The 23086-nt window shown below is 40.3% G+C and overlaps 1 protein-coding gene across 1 annotated transcript in view; it reads left to right on the forward strand.

Moving 5' to 3' along the window:
- The window catches only part of MARCHF4 (membrane associated ring-CH-type finger 4), a 132647-nt gene extending 121365 nt beyond the window's left edge, over window positions 1-11282 (forward strand). The window contains exon 4 of the mRNA XM_056807454.1: window positions 8826-11282. Within this exon, the coding sequence (XP_056663432.1) occupies window positions 8826-9214 (389 nt within the window). The 3' untranslated portion in view covers window positions 9215-11282. The remainder of the gene's footprint in view (window positions 1-8825) is intronic.
- Window positions 11283-23086: the final 11804 nt, after the last annotated feature.

A 23086-nucleotide genomic window follows, 5' to 3' on the forward strand; every position in this document is an offset into this window, starting at 1 on the left:
ACCTTTTACTTTCCAGGAGGGCTTTTGGGCATAGTCTTTGTGGACTCATAGCTCAACTGTTCCACTCTCTGGTTGTGGAAACAAGAACCATCAAGGCACTGCCTGTCTTGTTGCATTCAGCAGACACAGACAAATGGGTATCGATCCCAAATGGGTGAGGTCTTGGTACAGATGATGAGTACTTATTCCTGTCTATGGCACTACCTCACAAGGAACTTGTGGGTAAATTGCTTTATAAACATGAATGATTAGGGCCAGCAAGGTGGACATTGCCTAGCCGTAGGACCCTGGGCAAGTCATTTGATTCCAAGCGCCTAGCCCTTACTATTCTGCCTTGGTATCAGTTGATATCAATTCTAAGATGGAAGGTAAGGGTTAAAATAAATAAATATAAATGATTACATTTATTAGAGCTGTGGCAAAGGCTCCCCAAATCTGTCTTGATTCCTTCAGAGCTACAGAAAGGTCTTTATTATTATCCCCTACAGAGGCTGACCTCCATTTGCCTGGATTTTCTAGTGTGGATAGTGTTTGTTCAAATGAAAAGATATGAAAGTGAGAAGGAGCCCCATCAGCCTTCTAGAGCAGCCCATACACAAAAGGAAGCCCCCTGTTACACACCTGGCAAGTGGTCCTCCAGCCTCTGCTTAAAAACCGCTCCATTCCCTCTGGAGGCAGGCCAGGGAGCCCAGAGACTCCAATGAGCGAAAGATGATGGGGAGTATGGAGGAATTGCTTGAATTTCATGTTTGATCGGATAGAGGGGCTTCCTTCCTTCTATTCAGTCTAGGAAGAGTTCATGGAGAAATGGGGCTATAGCAGCAACTGCCTGAATAATGGGAGCAAGTGGGTGGCCAAAGTGTAGGAAGCTGTCTCAGGCATATGGTGTTATCTTACTCCCAGTTTACTTTGCTCAGGCTCTCCCCAGTCTGCAATGGCACTGAACTTTTCTTCTTCCTATTCTTCTAATAGTAGGGAAGGCAAGCTTGGGGAGGTTGCCAATACTACACAATGCAATCTCCCCCTACACACACACACACACACACACACACAGCCCCCCTGCAGAGTCTGTTCCATTGTGTATTGTCACAAGAAGAAAGGCAGAGGGGTTGAGCTATGGGCTTGGAAAGTCCTTTTGCTTTAACATATATAAGGGCAGGAGCTCCAGTATAGCTTTTCTCTACTGAGATTTCCTTTATTTTTTTAAACCCTTACTTTCATCTCAGAATTAATAATAATTATCAATCCCAAGGTAGAAGTATGGTAAGGATTAGGCAATTAGGTATGGTTAGATGACTTGTCTAGGGTCACACAGCTAGGAAGGGTCTGAGTCTAGTTTTGAACCCAGCACCTCCTGTCCCCAGACCTGCCTGTCTCTCTAGTGAGCTACCTTGCAAAGTGATTTCAAGAGGGAGCCACTGGGAAGGAGGAGGGGTTCAGGAAAAGCTTTATGTATTGGTTGGCATCCAAGTTGTGTTTTGAAAGAAACTAGGACTTTCTGTGAGACTCAAGTGATGAGGGAGTGCATTAGAGACTTAGGGGACTCCTTGTGCAGAGGTAGAAATGGAGAGAATGGAGGAGTGTGTATAGAAAACAGCCACCAGGCTAGTTTGACCATGACAAGCATAGGAAAGGTGTGATATGACTGGAAGGATCAGGGCTTTAAAGCCTAGACTGAGATTATATTTTATATTTATCCTAGAGAAATGGAAGGGAATTGAGTGGGTGGAAGGAGAATGGCAGTCCAAAGAAGGAAACATTCAGATAAGAAGATTGTCAAAGAAGACAAAGGAGGAGAGAGTGCCCAAGAGTCACGGTATCTCTGAGCACTATTTCCTAATCTTTAAAATAAAGGCATTGGATTGGATGGCAGCTTCAAGTTTCCTTCCAGATCTAAGTCTGTAATTCTTATGATTCATGGGTTTGTTCATATTCAGCATTCTTTTGTTCTTTTCAGTTGAATCTGACTCTTCATGACATCATTTGGGTTTTCTTGGGAAAGACACTAGAGTAGTTTGCCATTTTTTTTCTCCAGGTCATTTTACAGATGAGGAAACTAAGGCAAATAGGATTAAGTGGCTTGTACAAGGTCACACAGCTAATAAGAGCTGAGGCCAGATTTGAAATCAGGAAAATTAGTCTTCCTGGCATTTTCCATTATGTCACCTAGCAATCATAGTCTATTACATTCACATCAGAGCCAAGAAGAACTGAGTTCAAATCCTGTCTCTGACACATACTGGGTGCCATTCTCCTTACCACTTTGACTATCTGCAGATGACCTGTCTTCTATTTTAATGAAAAGATGCATGTCATCTGTATGAGCACCCTCATCCCAGGACATCCACATCTCAAAAATTCTGTTTCATCCATTCTGCTGCTTCTAAGGAAGGCCTGAGCAACCAGCTTGCCATTTGTTTTTAAGCTATTCCCAATCAACCCTACCTTCCAAAACTAAAAATTAGTTTTCCAGAGAGAGGGGCAGCTAGGTAGCTTAGTGGATAGACAGCTGGTCTAGAGATGGGAAGCCCTGGGTTCAAATGTGACCTCAGATACTTCCTGGATGAATAACCCTGGACAAGTCACTTCACCCCCCATTGCTTAGCCCTTACCTGGTCTTCTGCCTTAGAACCAATACAAAGTATTGATTCTCTGATGGAAGGTAAGGGTTATTTTTTATTTTAGTCTTCCAGTGACCCACAGTTCTGATCACATTTCACTCAGACCCCTCAGTAGCTCCCAAACACTCCAAGAAGAAATTTTATATTCTATGTAGCCTAGCCTTCAAAGCCCTCTTCTGTCTGGCTTTTTCAGTCTTGCCTCACATTAGTTTTTCCCCCTACTCTCCAGACAAATAGGACTACTGATCATTTCCCAAACCTGCTCCAAGTTTTTTTTAAGTGTTTTCCCCATCTACTTTGCTTTTGAAACACTTTTTGTTCTTCGAGACTCAGCTCTGACAATAGCAACATGGAATTCTCTATGCCAATGAAGTTACAGGTCATCCCTCTCCTCTCCTCTCACATGTGCATATGTCTCATCTTCCCCTGGTCAAATGAGATATTTGTGAAGCACTAATACTCTGCTCAGCACATAGAAGTTACTTAATAAATGCTTATTCCTTTCCCGTTCTCTGACAAACCACAAATTCCTTGAGAACGAGGAGCATAGGCTAAAAAACAAAACAAAACAAATAACCCTTACTTTCTGTCTTAGTAACAACTCCAAGACAGAAGGACAAGGGCTTGGCAAATGGGGTTAAGTGACTTGCCCAGGGTGGCATAGCTAGGAAGTGTCCAAGTCCATATTTGAATCCAGGACCTCCCAATTCCAGGCCTGGCACTCAACCTACTGTGCCACCTAGCTGCCCAGAGTAACCGTAAAGCAATCTTTTTGGGTATCCCATTCCTTCCCTTGCACAACACTTTGTACGTAGTAGGTAATCAATAGATGTTTGTTGAACTGAATGGAGCAGAGAAGAGAGGGCTCTAGCCAACATCAGGCAGCAAGGTAGCAGAGGATAGAGAGTGATGGCCATAGAATTAGGAAGACCTACATTTGGATGTGGCTTTCAGCAAATGGCTTAACCTCAGTATAGTCATGTGTAAAACGAGTAGAGTGACAGTAATAATCCCCATCTCCTCAGTGTCATCGTAACAATCCAGTGAGATAATACATGTAAAGAGCTTTGAAAACTGTAAAGTTCCATATAAATGATGGTTATTCTTTTCTGACCTGATGGGAAGATCCATCTGAAGTGGAATTTAGCTCCCTATCCAATCCATGAATCCTTTCGACATCTCCTACTTTGGGAAGTCTACACTACCTTGTGGTCTTGGACCTCTGATAATACTTTGGGATCTGCCAATTTATACTCTTTCTGCCAAAGATTTAACTCATCTGTCTCCATAACAGAACTGTGAGGTCAGGGAAGATGGCAGGGATGGTTCCTAAGATTGATAACAATGGGGAAAAAGGAACCTGGAAATGGGGTGGTAATGACCCACATAAGTGGCCCATCTGGGAATAGAACTTCTGCCTCCAGCCAGGGGCTTTGTCCATTTGGGCAATGCTGTTTTCATGAAGTGGGGAGGGGAAAGAAGCATTTCTAAACACTTACGAGGTGTCAGGAACTGGCTAGGGCTTTCCAAATATCTCACTTGGTAGATGCTATTATCTTCATTTTACAGTTGAGGCTGAGAGGGGTTAAGCGATTTATCTAGGGTCTCATGACTAGTAAATATCTGAGTCCAGATTTGAACTCATATCTTCCTGATTCCACATCTAGTTCACTAGATTATGGTATCACCTCGCTACTTAAAGACCTTCCTGGCTGTTCTCTACTATCTTAAAACATATCTCCCTGGAAGTGACCAAGATGGAAACAAAGAAATGCTGACTTCTCACTTGCCCAAGAAAATTCTGCTCCTAATCAATCCTAAACAAACATATGGGTTTAGTTGTTTAAAAAGAGATCCCCCCAATGTGAGGGGCTCTCCAGCATCCTGCCTGCTTATGAGGCTCTGGCAAAAGGCCCAATATGGGGTAAGATCTGGGGAGTCCATTCCCACTTCCTCCAGCACCCCTCAGAAAGTCTCAGGGGCCCAGCTCAAGACTTGCTGGAGAGTGAGGATAGCCAGCAGGCTCAGGCTATCCTTTGCCAGGTGATGATCAAGCAGCCAGGGGCACTGCCAATCTGGCACTTCCCAGTGATGCCAGACCCACTAAAAATAACCTGCTGGGTTTATTTGCCTCCTACATGTGTCTGATGTTCTCTCTAGGGTAATCTGTCTATATTAGCCTGGCACTCAGAGGGGGTAGAATTGAGGACCTGAAGAGCCAGAGGCTGGGGAAATGGGGTTCTCTGGACTATACCTGACATTAGGTCTGGGCACAATGATAGAGTTCAACCAGGAGTTTCTCTGGGCCAATGCTAGCTGACCTGGGTACTGACAGTATATGGGGGAAGTTGGGCTAGAGGTACAAGTGGCAAAAAAGGTCTAATACATTACTTTGAGGGGAAGGGGAAAGGGGCAGGGGCTTCAACAAGGCACTAGACAATAAAGGACAAGGACTGGGAAGGAGTATTGTGGGAGAGGAACAAAAGCTGAGGACACTGCAGGGGAGGGAGGCAGGAGCTGAGATGGGACTACTGAGAAAAGATAACCGAGTCTTCTCTTTCCTCTTTAATAGCATTTATATATAGCAAATTAAAGTTTGCAAAGCAAAGCATTTTACATATTATCTCAAATTTGATCCCCATAACAAGCTTGTAAAGTAGTTGCTGTTCTTGGTCCCATTTTCTAGGTGAGGAAGCTAAGGCTGAGACGAGTTAAATGACTTGGCTGGAGTCACACAGCATGGCAAGGGCAGGACTTGAACTCATGTCTTCTTGAGTTCAAGTTCAGTGCTTTATCCACTGTGCCACCTAGCTGCCCATCTCTCTTGCTACCAGACCAATTTCACCTAATAAAATACCAAACTCAATAAACTTTCCAAAAAAAGCTTTGATAAGGAGCAATTTCTAAAATTGCCTCATCCTTCCCTACTGGTTGAATTCAAATCAAGTTTTGACAATCAAAAGCTTCACATGGTAAAAGTGATAACTATGTGTAAAGGATTTAACAAGGGTAGGTGACCGTGCTTTGGAGCCCTGAGAGGGCTCACTCATAAGCTCGCCAGGCTTCTCAGGAAGCTAATTCTAATTCAGCTATAAGTGGTTGCCCAACAGCGGAGGGCAGCCAGGTATTTTTCCCATCTAACACTAGATTTATTTCCCAGATTTCCCCATTTAACAGTAGATATACGGTTGCATGAATTAAATTCAGACTTCACCATGGACAGAGCATGAGAGAGAGAGTGGGAAAACTAATCAGGAAAGGGTTGGGATTAGACCTGGGGTGGGGGTGGGGGGGCGGAGAACTCTCTACCAGGAGAGAGTATAATACTTCTAGGCACAAAGATGGAGATGCTTGGAATTTCCATCACTGTATAAAAGATCTCTTGCCCACTTCGCAGTGGCATACCCACCTCAGACCTTATCCAGACTGTTGGACATGAAGGACAGACTATAATTCATGGATCAGGGCTTCTGGTGGCAGGAGGGGGAAAGAAAGCCACAAAATTACCTTTGGGGGAGCCCTGCCAGCTTCTGAGAACTACACTGACAGAAGGAAGAACTAAAATAAAGAAAGCAATAACCCTCTATGTTCCCCATTGCATTTACAACAGTGGTCAGTGCTAGAGAAACACTTGTAGAACTGAATTGAACTCTTGGACAAACCATTTACATACTTATAAAAAACCAAACCTTGCTATTCTAGTAACAACTCTAAGACAGAAGGACAAGAACTAGGCAAATGGGGTTAAGCCCAGGGTAACATAGACAGGAAGTTTCTGAGGTCAGATTTGAACCCAGATTTGAACATCCTGAAGTCCTCCCAACCTCCAACCACTGAGCGTCCTATCTGACCCTCATTTACATCGTTAAGCCTAATTTCTTGTGACCAACACTCTCTTCTTTTTTTCCTCTGATTCTTTTTTCTGTTCTTGCTTTTCTGTTTGCTCATTTCTCTCCCCATTCCATTCCTCAGCGTTGTTATTCTTCCCCTCCTTTATACTCCTTTTTATCTCTTCCTTCCCCTCTCCTTCCCGGACTTCCATTTTCTCATTATCAGGATCATATTACTTGGTGCTAGAACGATATTTAGGGATCCTGAAGTCCAATCTCTTCATTTTGCAGATGAGAGGAGAGAGATTATTTGCCCCCAAATCACTCAGCTAACGAGAAACAGCACTACTAAAGTTTTCCACCTCCAAGTCTAGTGTCCTTTCTAATACACCATATAGCTCATAGGCAGGCTTCATCCCCCTATTCTCTGAATTTAAAAAATTACATTTATTTTTTAATCACAAAAAAACTTATTTTCTCCACTTCCTGTAGAGATGATTTTTTTAAACTCTCTGATAAAGCTATAATTTGGGTGGGGCAAATGGAGCTTTGCCCCAGGATTCAGTAGTGTAGAAATGGGAGCTTAGAACCAAGTTAGCAAGAATGCTGTGGAGAAATATCCCAACCAAATAAGCTTCTCTTGGCCCTGTTAGTATATATTTCCCCACAGCATTCCCAAAACTTGAATTAGGACATCCCAATAGAATCGGGAACCCATTCTGTGCCAATTGCCCCAGATGGACCAAATTGGTAGTTACAGCTCTGCTCTCTCCGACTCATCTCCATATGACCATTTTTTGATTCCTACACAGTGCAAAGGAATCAATAAGCAATTTACAGAATGACAGTGACAGGAAATAAAAGCAGGATCAGGGGAAGTAGAAGCAAATGATGATGGTTTGAGCTTTTCCTTGGCAAACAAGAATTATCTGAGAAAACAGGTGCTAGCTCCCTTTGGCCACCTATCCATTAATATGTTGTAATTACTTCCCAAGCAGTAGACATTTAGATAATTAGAAGGCATAATTTAGACAGGATATTTAAACCATCCTCTTCAATCAGACTACACATTCACTGTAACAAGAAGTTAATTAGAAATCATGTCAATTGCCTATTATTGGAAATCGTCATTTGGAAATTTGAAAGGATTCAACCCATTTTGGTCCCTCTTCTTTGCCTTCCTTTTTTTAATCACTATCACCACCACTACTATTACCACCACCACCAGCCATCTGGGAGATCTTGGGAAAGTCATTTCTCTCTCTATGCCTCAGTTTCCTCATCTATAAAATGAATAGGTTAGAGTAGTTCATGGCTTTTCAACCTCTTTTGTGTCATGAACTCTTTTGCAATCTGGTGAAACTATGGTCCCCTTCTCAAAGTAACAATATTAGATGCATAAAATAAAATTAATTGGATTTCAAAGGAAAACAAGTATTGGTCTTGAGTTGAAACTGAAATACAGTTATCAGGTTTTTTTGGTTATGTAAAAACAAGTTCATGGACCCCAGGTTTATGGCCACTGGAGGATCTCTAAGGTCCCTCTTAACTCATCTACTAAATGTTCCAGTGATTCTACATCTTTATTAAGAACTCCTTCACTAAAGTCCAACTCCAAAACCTGATATGGATATAGACATGACCTCAAAATTTCAAAATCTATGCAAACAGAGGATAATCATGAAACCCAAAGATTTCAATTTTGGGTCCGACAACAAGGTATCTTTGCTAGAAGGTCATCCTAGTCAAGTTATTGGAGATGCACATCATCAGAAAACTAGTTCACTCCATCTTTCCTTCCTTCCTTCCTTCCTTCCTTCCTTCCTTCCTTCCTTCCTTCCTTCCTTCCTTCCTTCCTTCCTTCCTTCCTTCCTTCCTTCCTTCCTTCCTTCCTTCCTGTGGTTTGGAGGTTCTAATAGAAATTAAGCTCCCCAAGGGGAACAATGGGAGGCATGTCTATGGTAGTTATATACAAACTCCATGTCTATATGAGATGTTTGCCCACATGGCCTGGAAGAACATGGAATCCATACATGACTACTCATAGGGCACAACTACCATTGGTTCCTTTGGGGAGCTTAATTCCTATTGGACTGTCCTTTAGTGGTAGGCATAGATAGATATAGACTTTGTACTGACCCATGCTGCTCATTGAATGAAGAGTGTAGAAGCAAAGCATTGTTTGTCTAGACTTAATAAAGTCATAAAATATTAAAATTGCAGAATAAACTTAAATAAAATTAAGTGTTTTCTGTGTAGGCTTTTCTTGGAGAGCTGGTTGTTGAACATTTGCCTGCCCTCTCCTGCTTGCGCCTGTATCTTGCCTTGCCTTCTGTCTTATGACAGCCTTCTTTCCCTCTTTCTGTTCCTTCAGGCCTGATCATTCATGAGGGACCATCCGTGTACCGGATATTTAAAAGATGGCAGGCTGTGAACCAGCAATGGAAAGTGTTGAACTATGATAAGACAAAGGACATTGAGGACCAGAAGGCTGGGGGCAGGACAAACCCCAGGACCTCCTCATCCACACAAGCTGACGCCGCCTCCTCAGAAGAGGAGGCTGTGGGCAACCCTGCCCAGGGTGATGGTGGCGGCAGTGGTGGAGGTGGTGGGAACCGGGCCCCCAGCCACCCCTCTGGCCCTCTGGCCGATCACCACTGTGCTTACACCATCCTGCACATCTTGAGTCACCTGAGACCTCACGAGCAGCGGAGCCCCACTGGTGGCAACCGAGAGCTTGTCATGAGGGTCACCACAGTCTGAGAGCAGGAAGTGGGAGGGAGGCCTTAACCCTGAGAGCCTGGGAGCCCAGGAGCACTGGAGGGAAGGAGAGGGAACGGAGGTGGACACCCATGGGTGGGCGGGTACACATCACCAGAAGGGAGGGAGAGCAGGTCCGAGAGGGTGTGGGATGAGGAGAGGCAGGAGCAAGTGGGGAGAAAGAGGCAGCATTCCTTCCAAGGAAGCCTCCAAGGCATCAGCCAGGTCTGGTGGAGGCCAAGAGGCTCAAAGCCAGAAGAAGGGAAGGAGCCCTCTGGGCACTTGGTGTTTTCCATTTAGTAAACTCTCCTTGACAAGAACAACAAAAAACAAATACAAACAAACTCAGCAACTAAAGTACAATACAAACTAAAACAAAAACAGATGAGGATGTACACACGCGGGCACAAAGGTGGGCACACAGGTGTATACACATGCACACAGGTGGGTACCTAGGTGTATACACATGTTGCACACAGGTGGGTACACAGGTGTATACACATGTGGGTACACATGTCACACAGGTGGATACACAGGTGTATACACATGTTACACACAGGTAGGTACACAGGTGTATACACATGTCACACACAGGTGTATACACATGTAGGCACACAGGTGGGTACACAGGTATATACACATGTAGGCACACAGGTGGGCATGCAGGTGGGTACACAGGTGTATACACATGTAGGCACACAGGTGGGCACAGAGGTATATGTACATGCAGACACAGGTGGACACACACACAGGCAAACACAGAGACAGACACACAGGTGGACACACACACACGCTGAGACATGCACAAGGCAGTTTGCAGGGCAGAGATGGGCACTAAACTGATGTGTCTGATAGCAGTGTTGCCAGGAACAGTAGCTCTCGACACACATGAGCACACGTGCATGTATGAAGGGGGATAAAGCGTGAAGATGATCAGAAGATGACAAGTATTTGTTGCTCTCTTTTGTTTCTCTCTTTGGGTTTGTTTTGTTCTCCCCAGGCCACGGGCAGTGGGCAGTGGGCAGGGGCAGTGGGGAGGGATTGGGGATGGGGACAATGGGCGGGAAGGGAGGGCAGGGTTTGAGCACATCTCTTGAGAGCCTTGGGCTCTTCCTGGCTGGCAATATGAGCACACTTATCTGGTTTGGGGGGCATTAGGGAGGGGAAGGCGTTGACTTTAGGGAGGGGGTGGTTTCTTAGTGTGACTGGTTAAAGGTGGTATCTCCCTGCCCCCTGTCTCAAAAGTGTTACCCAAAATGTTTGGATTTCGAGTTGGGCTTCTTGTGTTCCCATAACTGTATTTAAAGGTGATTTGACTCAAACAAAAAGATGTTTAAAGGGGAAAAACAACCAAGCCATGTACACACAATTCAAACCGAACAACTACATGACAAACAGAAAGTACAGCTCTCCCATGGGTATCTCAAGCACAGTCCTGCTGCAGTCTCAACCTTCAAAGTTGCCAATCCAGGAATCTAGCCTTCCCAGCTAACCAAACTCTACCCAAAGGCAAGGGCAAAACTAATGTGTCGCGTTCCCCTGCCTTGGAAGGATTGCACAAGCCCAAGTCCCCCACCACAGAAGAGCGCCCTCCTGCCCCAATCTCAACTCCAGAGAACTGTGAGGAGATGAGAGGTAGGTGGGAGTGGAGAAGGGAGAATCAGGCAGAAGTGGGGAGGAGAGGTGGGGTGGAAGTAGACCTTGCTGCTTGTTTTCCACCAGAAAAGAGCAGTTCAGACTTACCTCCATGCCCAGATGATTGATTTATTGATGGCTCCTCCTCCATGCAGCCAGATGGCCCTGGTTGTCTGAGGCTGGTGGCCAGGCCACTGGGGTCCCTAAGAGCCTACATGGCAGCCTAAGGGACCCTGATGGTGCCAGTCCCTACCAGGGCTTGGGATTAACTGATCTCCTACAGAGTTTCTTCTTCAATGCACAATGGCTGAGTCATCTATGGGTATTAAAGGGACACTGTCAAGTACTTTTTTAACTAGTTTTTAGGGTTTTTTTAACTCTCCATTGTTTGTAATATTCTCTTAAAAGCTTGAAAATAAAATTTCTTTCCCTATCACTAGTGTCTTTTTCCATTTGGCATGCATGGCCTTCTCCTTCATAATCTTTCCTCATCCTTTTGCCCATCTCTCCCACATCAGGGTTTTGTTGGGTTCCACAGGAATTCTTTAGCCTCCTTTCTGGTATGGAGTGGAGAGAAGACCTGGAGGGGTCAGGCTGGGGCATTTGGGTAAAAACTTGGTATTCAGGAAAAAGACCAGAGAGAAGAAACTGAAGCTGCTAATGCAGTCCTGAGGATGATTCCCCATTTTTGCCTTGGAGCAGCCAGCCCATCCCTGGCAAAAGCAGATTTTGGTTCTAAGCAAAGAAATCAAGGATGACTGAAGCTTCGGACAAGGGAACAGTCCCAAGCTGCCCTTCGATGCCTCCCAAGACAAGGAGTGATTTTGTCTTCTGTGGCTTGGCTGTGTTTCTTTGAATATCAGCAAATATTTGACAGGGTATGGTTTGTTGGAAGATTTGGACCTTGGGATAAGTTAGTAATAGAGCTCAGCCTTCCACTGGTTAGTCAGTTGGGTAAGCAACATTGATTAAACACCCACTATATAGCCAGTGCAATATTATATTATTAGGTAGAGCCTAGTGTTTGCTCTATACAAATTCACAATCTAATGGGAGCAGAAAGAATGAGTAATTAAATTCACTAAACCACTACTCTACACCGAGTGCCAGTCTTTTTGTTAGACTGGGCATAGAAAGATCAAGTCCCTGCCCGCAACACAAAAAGGCAGTTAGTGGCCCAATGAAAAGGGGACTAGTCTGCTCTCTCTTCCTCCAGATGGTCTCCAGAAAAGCTGGGTTCATATCCTACCTTAGAAACTTACTGGCTAGCCGTGTGGCCCTGGGCGAGGCATTGAAACTTTGGGGACCTCATTTTCCTTAACTATAAAATGGGGGAAATAGTAATATCTACCCTACAGGACTATTGGGAGCATTAAGTGAGACACCATTTAGAAAACATTTTGTAAGTCTTAAAATATGATGTAAATGCTAGCTATTATTATTATATTCTGCTGAGGATGAGGGGGATATAACATAGAAATATACCATACCTATAAATAGATACCCAAATAAATGGAATGCAAGGAAAATTTGAGCAAGGAGAGAGCACATTCACACCCAATAGTTCAAAGCCACTAAGCAGCCGACATAATATACAAACAAGGGAAACCCGCAAAACTATACAAGTTATCCCTCCATTTCTCAGATCAAATCCTTTCTGCCATATCCTCTGTTTCCCTTGGACAATGCTGCAGATCAACCAACAAATGTTCTCTCTCTGTTTCCCCATTCCAAGGCTCCATACCAACATCTTTCTGGTAGAATAACATTCTTCTAAAAACACTGAAATATGAGTGATGAAGAGGTCAGAGCTTTTTTTTACCATTTACACTTGAGTTTTGAATGTACAAATTGAGAGTTCTAGAAGTTCTCCTAATAACATCATGCATCTCCTCTCAGTGGATCACTTCTAGGACTAGACAATTCATTCATTTCCTGTGGACACAGTTTCATAAAGTGATATTTTTCCTACCTTGTTTTCAGATCTGGGTATGTGCCCATTTCGAACTTGGACCTAAGAGATAATCATGCCCTTATTATTATTGTTATTATCGCTGCATCTGCTTAGTTATTAACTGCCACTAATAAGCAATCAGTAATCAGAATAACAGTATTTCAGAGTTGGAAAGGAACTTTGGACCATAAAATATTACAAATACTTGGGAAATAACCCCCGCTACAATAGACCTGATGTGAAGCATCTGTTTGAAAGCCCTTCAATGAGTAGAAACTTGCTGCTACCTGAAACACCCCATTTCCTTTTTAGATACATTAAATTGGTAGAAATTTTCTTCCTTACATCAAGTCAAAATTTGCAACATTCACCTATTGCTTTGGGCTCTATCCCTTGGGACCGAGGAGAAGAAGTCTAATTCCTTTTCTATACAACACAAGTCCTTGAAGAGAATGATTATATCTTTTGAGTCTACTTTTCTTCAGGTTAAATAGCCCCAGATTCTTCAATCAGTCCCCATACAGCATGAACACAGATTCTTCACTAACAATGTGACCTTGAACAAGTCACAACTTCTATTTATCTCAGTGTTTTTCAACTGCAATATCATACAATAATAACTTCTTCCCAGGTTTGTGAGGATCATATGAGAAAATATTTGTAAAACAGTATAATAGTAGGCACTATATAGATTCTTATTATTATCATTACTACTACTACTACTACTACTACTACTAATACTACTACTACCACTACTACTACTACTACTACTACTATCATGGTTGCCTTCTTCTGGTTCATCAACTTATCTATGTCCTTCTTAAATAATATCACCCATAACTGAACACAATACTTCAGATATAATTTGGCCAGGACAGAATATGGCAGAGCTATCACATTCTTGTTCTTGAAAGTCAAAACTCTTTTAACATGGTCTCAGATTCCATTTGTTTTATGGGATGCCTTTTTACTTTGTTGGTTCATATTTTAGTTGTAGTCCACTAAATTTCCAAATCTTATTCAGTCAACTTTTTACTTAACCATGCCACTTTCATCATGTGAAGTTGTTTTCTTTCAAACCCAAATGTAAGACTTTATGGTTATCTCTATTGAACTTTCCTTTTATTAGATTTAGTCCAGGGTTTTATCCAGCAGAGATCTTTTCAGATCCTGGCTCTGTCATATACTATGTCAGCTCTCCTTCCCAGCTTGATCTCATCTGCAAATTGGGATGGGTGCCATCTAAGTCTCTATACAAGTCATTGATAAAAAGGTTAAATAGCACAGGTAGGGCCAAGCTGGGAGGGCGCCATCTAAGTCTGTATCCAAGTCATTGATAAAAAGGTTAAATAACCAAGCAGGGATCTCTGGAATCCTGCAGTGGAAACCTTCTGCCAAGTTGGCATCAAACAGTATTGACTATTCTTTGAATCTTGTCATTCATTCAGTTCTGAATTCACCTAATTAGATTTTATTATTATATTTATATTTTATTATATTTATATTATATTATATATATATATATATATAATATATATTATATTATAATTAACTTAGACCACATCTCTCCATTTTTTCCAGATGAGTAACATGAGATACTTTATTTTCCCAATTACATGTATTAATAGTTTTCAAAGTACATTTTCCAAAATTATAAGATCTAAATGATCTTCCTCCCTCTCTTCCTTACCCCCTCTCAGAGATGGTAAATGGTTGGACCTGGATTATATATGTATTATCATGCATAACCTACTTCCATATTGGTCATTGCTGTAAGGGAATACCTTGAGATACTTTGCTAAACAACTATCTATGGTCCTAGTTTGCCAAACTTTTTCTACATCCAGCATTTCCCTGATCTAGTCAATTAGTTATTCTATCAAAAGAGGAAATGTGGTTAATCTGGCATGATCTTTTCTGGAAGGCAACCACACTGATTATTTTGGGTGATTATGGCTTCATTCTAGATTTTCATTAATCATCTTCTGAAATCTCTTCTAGAACTTTGCTAGGAATTGAAATAAAGCTTATAGGATTAGATTATAGTTTGCATCTCCAGTATCTTCTCTTTTTAAAGAACTGGGACATTTGTCCTTTAGTTCTGAAGCACTTCTCTTGTTCTCTATCATCTTTCAAATGTCATCAACTCTTGTTCAGTGATCATGTCTGCTAGTTCTCTAACTCAAAGATGCAGTTGATCTGGGTCTTATGATATGAATTCATCATAGGCATGGAGGTACTATCTTACTACCTTCTTTCTAATATTTGGCTTCAATTCTTTCTTTTTTAAAAAACTTTTACCATCCATCTTAGAGTCAATACTGCGTATTGTTTCCAACACAGAAGAGCGGTAAGGACTATGCAGTGGGGGTTAAGTGACTTGCTCAGGGTTATACAGCTAGGAAGTATCTGAAGCCAAATCTGAACCCAAGACCTTCAGTCTCTAGGTCTGACTCTCAATCCACTGAGCCACCTAGCTGCCCCCTTCCAATTCTTTCTTTTATTAAGATATTTTATTTTCCCAACTATGTGTAACAATTTTTAACATACATTTTCCAAAATTAAAAGATCTAAATTCTCTCCTTCTCTTCCTTCTGTCCTACCTCCCAGAGATGGTAAGCAATTTGATCAGGTTATACCTATATTATCATGCAAAACCATACTTCTATATTGGTCATTGTTATAAGGGACTACTCATATAAAATCCAACCCCCAAAATAAAAACACAAATAAGCTTTGATCTGCATTCCAACTGCAACAGTTCTTTCTCCAGAAATGGATAGCATTCTTTGCATAATTCCTATAGAATTGCCCTGAATCGTTTATTGCTGAAAGTAGCTAAGTCTTTTATAGTCAATTATTGTACAGTATTGCAGTTACTCCATACAATGTTCTCTTTCTGAAATCATCCTTCTCATCATTCTTATAGCACATTAATATACCATTACAATAATATACCACAACTTGTTTAGCCATTCCCCAACTAATGCATATCCCTTCAATGAAAAATTTTTTGTCACCACAAAAAGAGCAGCTATAAATATTTGTGTACAAGTGGGTCCTTTCCCTTTATTTTAGAAGTCCATTCTTATAAGTCCTTTACCCTATTTTATTCAATTCTTTATTAACTTACTTGTCCTATCCTTTCTGGTTTGAAGATCATTCTCCTTGGTAGAATTGAACAACTCTGCCTTATCTCTGCTATCAATTATCATTCTCCTATCCACATCTTGTAACTGTCCTATTTCTTTTCTCACTCATCTCTTTTTCCCTGTATAACTTGAAAAACAAATGAACTCCATAGTTCTTTGCTTTCTTTCATAATCTCAACTCACTCTAAGATTTAAAATCCCTGATAGTGTTATTGCTATACTGAACAAATACTTGGTCCTCATCTTCTGTTCCTTACCTCTGTTTCCATCTTCTGTCCATATCTTTAAAAAACAAAATCAGAGCAGCTAGATGGTTCAGTGGATTGAGAGCCAGGTTGAGAGATGGGAGGTCCTAGGTTCAAATATGACCTCAAACACTTCATAGCTGTTTTGTGTATCCCTGGCCAAGTCAGTTAAGCCCAGTTGTCTAGCCCTTACCACTCTTCTACCTTGGAGCCAATATTTAGTATTGATTCCAAGATGGAAGGTAAGGATTTAAAGAAAATAAAATAAAGCCCCAAATCTGAGTTGGTTGGTAGCTTCTTTATGTTTCTACATTAGGTTCCTTAGACAAATCTTATTTTTCCTCTATCAGAATTGTTTTCTTTTGTTTCTTCAGAATTTCATTCTTGCAAAGTTTCCCCAGACGGACATTATTAGGTTGAGTTTTAATCCTTTCTATGAACCTTTTTGAATTTGCTCTTTCCAAACCTAGGATACATGTCTAACTATTCCTGATTTTTATCTCTTCTATCATGAACTCTAGGAAGGAATGGACACTTCCTCCCCAACACATTTCTGTCATTTCTACCCAGAAACCAGTTCTCTGTTACTGAAAATCATATCCAAAATAGAATTTTTTTCTTGCCAGTTCCTCCACCCTATGAAGGATGAAATCATCATTAAGGCAAATCAAGAAGTCATTTACTGCCCTCTTTTTGGCATGAAGAAAGCTCTAGCAGATGTCTGGATAGCTGAAGTCCTGAATATTACTTCATCATGCCTATATGTCAGGCTTCTGATCTGTTTCCCAGACTCCTTAACTATTTTCTTTCTGTCAAGGTTCTCTATAATATACTCCATTTACAAAATCTCTTCTGTTTTCTCCCTCTGTTGTTCTTCATCCAAACATCTCCTACTATGCTTACCCAATCTGGTTCTTGGACTTCCTCATATAAAAGTAACTTATTAATAAATATTATTAATAATTATTATTTCTGTAACTTATGATAATGTATAATTAATTCTATTAATACACAATATATACATATTGCTACCTTACCTCACACCTATCTGATTCCTTCTAGATCAATATACCCATACAAAATCATACTAGTTATAGGTACCCAACCCAAACCATGGCTTTAATCCTACCTAGTCTCAGTGATATCTATAAATAAATATCATACTTGTGTTATAATACTTCTAGTTTGCTTTGCTTGTTGCCTAAACTGTTGGCATTTGTGGATTGATATTTAAGGACATGGGTTTTTACTATTGACTCCTTTCCTGGATTCCTTCTCTTGTAACTTTTTAGTATTTCAACTGCAATTCTTCCTTCTTTGTAGCTACTTTCTATGGTATCTAGCTTGGTAAATATACCTAGGCAGTCTTTTCCTTCTCCAATCCATTTTAATTGAAAGTGCTTTTGATTAGATTTGCAAGACACCAGGAAAATATACTCTTTTAAGCCCTGATCCAGAAATTCAAACCCTGCCCTCAGGCACCATCTCCTTGGCCATTTTGTCACTTCCTGATTCAATATTTCTTTGTATTCTTTGCTTTCAATGTACAGCAATGACAAAAATATCACTTGTGCCTCTATGAACTCCAGTCTCTTGTCCAAGTCATCAAAATCTTTGGCAACACTTTCTAGATTGCCTCTGGCATAGTCAGCTGTTCACAGGTGAATCATCAGATGTTGATAGAAGTCACCCATTTTAACAAGTCCAAGATTTTCTGCTCTGTTTTGGATACCTGTCCCAGGAAGAGAATAGATGTCCCTACTGCTGTCTTAGGTAAATATTATCTTTGAATATGGAGTCACCAAGCAAAACACTCTTTTCTTTTTCTTCTGACTCCCTTGGGATGATCTCCTACTCCACATTTTCATTCAGTCATTCTATCATTCGTTAAAAGATAAGGATCTGCCTTCTTATCAGTGTATCCAACCTCCACCTTTTTAGCTAAAGCCTGATTCTTTTTAGCTCCAAGTGTAAAGTTGGCCTTTTCTTCTCTGATATTATTCTTCTCTCCAACCTCTTGACAAGTTCCCCTCTACCATTTTAGATATTTTTTCATTTCCTTCTCACTCTTATAGGACTGGGATGAGTCTACCCTTGGAAGGTAAATATTCTTTTGGCTGTGGCAAACATACAAATATAGCATATTCAATACAAGTCACCACAAAATTTCCCCAATAGTTGAGATTCTCACCTTGGTTTTCAGAATTGCCTATGGCTATTTATCTCTTACCTCCTAGGCACCTTATTAAGATATTTAAGGTCTTTATTATCTCTTAACAACTTGATCACTACACCATATTCCTTTCCTTCAATAATTTGAAACCCCCAAACAATTTGCCATAACTTTTTCATTCACCTCTTATTTTACTAATTTATTTCACTCACCAACTTAATTTATCAACTTGTTTTATTAGCCAATTTACTTACAAGTTTGTCTTATTTGCTTTTTCTTATTGCTTTACCCAGCCAACTAACTTCTCCTCCTTTTCCTTGAGTTCTTCTCTTCAGATCATTTTTCCACAAAGTTTTCCTCCTTCAGATTGAATACTTCTTCACCATGCAAACAGAGTGACTCAAGGGCAATGAAAGACAGACCTGAATGCCTCTCCCCGAATTTGCTTTTCCCCATTTGACTACTTAAATAAGACTTAGGGACAACGAGAAAAGGTCTAGCTTTTCATGGAACTCTTGTGTAGCCTGAGATAATTTGGGCTGGTACTACTCTTAACCCATCTTATTCCTAGACCCAGTTTTCCTTTCTCAAACAAGTATCACATTTGCCCCATTGGCACTATAACTATCACCTGCGGGAGCCCCCATACTAGTACTAATGTCAGTGTCCTCCCAGGACCCACACAACAGAGCTTTGATGGGATTCCCTCACTTTGCTAGATATGGAATTCAAAGGCACTTAAAATACATCAGCATTGAATCTGACATCAAGACAGGCATCCAGCCTCAGTAAAGATTCCTAAATAACAAAGAAAAGGGAGGAAGATAGAGGTGTGAAGGTTGAGATAAAAGTAGGTTTACTGACCCACCAAGCTCTAGCTTCCCTTAGCTGTTCACAGAGGTAAACACCCCAAAGACAGATTAGTCAAAGATCCTTTCATTACAGTAAATTTTTGGCCTCTACCAGTGATCAGATATATAATGTATATAAAATATTTTGTAAAACTTTTTTAAAAACACTATTTAAAATATTATTTTATTTTGATAAGCAGTGTGGTATGAAGAACATTCGATTTTGAGTTAGGAAATAAAGATATGACCTTAAATTCTGGCTCCAGTTTACTAGTTGTATGACCATAGAACTATAGATAGATACTAGACCTAGGATCTCATGGACATAGGAAACTCCTAAATGAGGAAACTCCCTTAACCAACATAGGGCAGTATCTTCTCCAAAACATAATTTTAGAGTTTCCTAAAGTTTCTTTGATTAAGTGACTTGTCCAGGGTCATACAGTCAATACATATCAGAGGTGAAACTTGAAACAAGGATTTTTTTTTAACTTCAAGGTCATCTCTCTCTCAATTATGCCATGCTGGCCACAGGCAATTTATTGAATATCTCTGAGTTTCACTTTCCTCACTGGTAAAATGGGGATAATAATATCTACATTTCTTGGCTCATAGGATTGTTGTGAGACTCTAATGAGATAAAGTATGAAAAACACTTCAGAGTGAAATCACAGATCCAATCTTTGTCCTTATTCTGAAATTGCTGTCCAAGGTGTTCCAAAAGTCTACATGAAATTTAGCTTAAAATGGCACTCCAACTTTGGAATACTCTGAAAAATATCAACTATTATTACTTAACTAAGGCTTTCTCCAGGAAGAGAAAGCATACAACATGCATAAAATATTAAACAGGGAGACTGTTTAAATGATCTATCCAAGAGGAAGCCATCCGTATCTTGATACCCCAAACCCAATGCCTTCAAAATTATGAATATGTCCTTCCAGTAAGGAAAGGAAATGTTTGTTGTACTTATCATCATCACAATCATCATTGTAATCATTATCAGTAGTATTAGCTGTAGTGGAAATGGTAACTTTCCCTCTTCCATTATCTTCTGAGAATAGAATGGAAGCACACTAATTGGTTCACTCATAGCACAGGAAAGGGGAAATGATTTGATGGGCATGAATTGGATATAATATGACAAACTTTTATTGTGAAAAATGGTCAACAAATGACCTTGTCCTGGTAGTAATTCTACTCAAAGCATTTCTGGTACAAATTGCTTATTCCTAAGAGGGTAGTGTGTGCATGTGTGTGTGTATGTGTGTGTGTGTGTGTGTGTGTGTGTGCATGTGTGTGTGTGTGTGTGTGCGTTTGATAGGTTGGCCCTCTTAAAATTTCAAAATTTTAAGAATTTAATTAATTAATTTAAATATCATTTATTTCCAGATATCTTAGCCCCTCCATTCCCTTTCTGCAACATAATCGGCCAACAAAAATATATTCATATAGATTATGCCTTTTGTGTTTCTATTTTTCAGTTCATTCCCTGGAGATGGACTTTCACAGATTATTCTTCAAACATTAATTCTATAGCTGTATAGGATGTTCTCTTGGTTCTACTCATTTCACCCTTCATTATTTCATGTAGGTGTTTCCAAGTTTTTAAAAAATTAACTGCTCATTGTTTCTTACAGCACAGAAAATTACAAATTGTTGAAGTCTGTTTTGACATCTCCAGGTTCTCATTTCCATGCCTTCCTCGTTTAGCTCAGATGTTTAATATGTCCTCATAACACTTCACAATCCTAATCAAAACTTGTTCTTGGGGGGGCGGTGATCATGCTAAATCATAGAATTTTAAAATTTCGGAATCAAAAGAAACTCGGACAACTCGGACATTATCTGGTCTTATACATAGCTGTGTATCCCTAACAAGGAAGCTGCTTGAAAACTTCCAGAATAAGAGAGTCCATTACTTCTTCTTCTTTTTAAACCCTTCCTCTGATCTTAGAACCAACAGTCATAAGAGCTAAGCAGTAGGAATTTAAGTGATTTGCCAACAGTCACATAGCTAAGGCCAAAGTTGAACCTAGGACCTCCAGTCTCTAGCCCCGGGTCTCAATCCACTGAGCCACCTTTCTGCCTCAGAATCCAGTACTTCTTAAGTATCCATTCTACTCTTAGGCAGCTTTAAATTCTCCTTATATTGAACATAAATCTGCCCCTCTGTAAATTATAATAATATTTACTCTCTGGGGCCAAGAATCAGAACAGCAACAACAGTTCATGTTGATAGATTTTTATAAGACATCATTAGAACCTTTTACTAAAACTTCCTGACATCCAGACATACTGTGCTTCTAGCTTACTGTAACCATAGTATTGTAATCTTGTTTTTTGTTTTTGTTTTCTGGTCCTAGCACTTTATTTAATTTTTCTTTTTTTTCTCTAAAATATTTTTTCCATGGTTACATTATTCATGATTTCTTCCCTCCTGGAGCTGACAAGCACTTCCACTGGGTTATACATGTGGTAGTAGTCTCTCGGATATTGTTCAAAACCTATTTCCTTGTTATTCATATTTGCAATAGTGATCTTTTAACATCAAAACCCTAATCATATCCCTATCGAACTATGTAATCAATGATATGTTTTTCTTCTGCATTTCTACTCCCATAGTTCTTTCTTTGAATGTGGATAGCATTCTTTCTCAAAAATTCCTTTGGATTGTCCTGAGACATTGCATTGCTGCTAGTAGAAAAATCTGTTACATTTGATTGTGCCACAGTGTATCAGTCTCTGTGTACAATGTTTTCCTGGTTCTGCTCCTTTCACTCTGCATCAATTCCTGGAGGTCGTTCCAGTCCCCATGGAATTCCTCCACTTTATTATTCCTTTGAGCACAGTAGTATTCCATTACCGACAGATACCACAATTTGTTCAACCATTCCCCAATCAATAGACATCCCCTCATTTTCCAATTTTTTGCCACTACAAAGAGTGCGGCTATAAATATTTTTGTACAAGTCTTTTTCCTTACTATCTCTTTGTGGTACAAACCCAACAGTGGTATAGCTGGGTCAATGGACAGGCATTCTTTTAAAGTTCTTTGTGCAGTATTGTGATCTTTTAAAAAGAAAAAAGGGAAAGTGAAGTTAGACTGGCATGACTTCAGTTCTTAATAAAATCATGTTGACTTGTAGTGATTGCCATTTATTTTCCTTTCAAAAATGCTCATAAATCATGCTTCTCTGTTCCATAATTTTGCCAAGATTCAATGTCAAGGCCCCTGGTCTATAGTTTGAAGATGACACATTTTGCTATTTTTTTTAATTGAGAGAACTTTTGCCTTTCTTCTTCCCTGCACCTGTCACATTCTCTATGATTTTTCAAAGGTCACTGACAAATGCTAGGTAATCAAAACTGCCAATTCTTTCAGAACTCAGATTTAGTAACTTGAATTCACTGAGGGTAGCTAAGTGATTTCTTACTTTTTGTCTGCTTACATTGGGTCATAATTGTCTGGTTTTTTTCTTCTCCTTCCTATTCCAGAGATTCTATTAGGCAATATTATATAGTGGATAGAATATTGGACTAAGAGTCAGAAGTCAGAAGACCTTGGTTTAAATACTTCTTCAGACTTTTACTAGCTATAGGATCATGGACAAATCATTTAAGGTCTCAGAGCCTCAGTTTTTCCAGCTGTAAAATAGGGACAGCAATATTGGCACTAGTTGTACCATTGGTATTTCACCTTTACCTTGAATCTGCCTTGTCCCAGCAACTCACTCAAGGTCCATACTGTCAAAGCAAAAACAAAACAAAACAAAAAGCAAAGGTTGGGCTCATTCGTGGTGGTCACCTTCTCCCTACGAATTTCCTTCTGAGATCCCCTGCTACTTGGCAACCAGTAGCTAG

This window comes from Monodelphis domestica, chromosome 8 (genome assembly GCF_027887165.1).
Source record: "Monodelphis domestica isolate mMonDom1 chromosome 8, mMonDom1.pri, whole genome shotgun sequence".
Lineage (NCBI taxonomy): Eukaryota > Metazoa > Chordata > Mammalia > Didelphimorphia > Didelphidae > Monodelphis > Monodelphis domestica.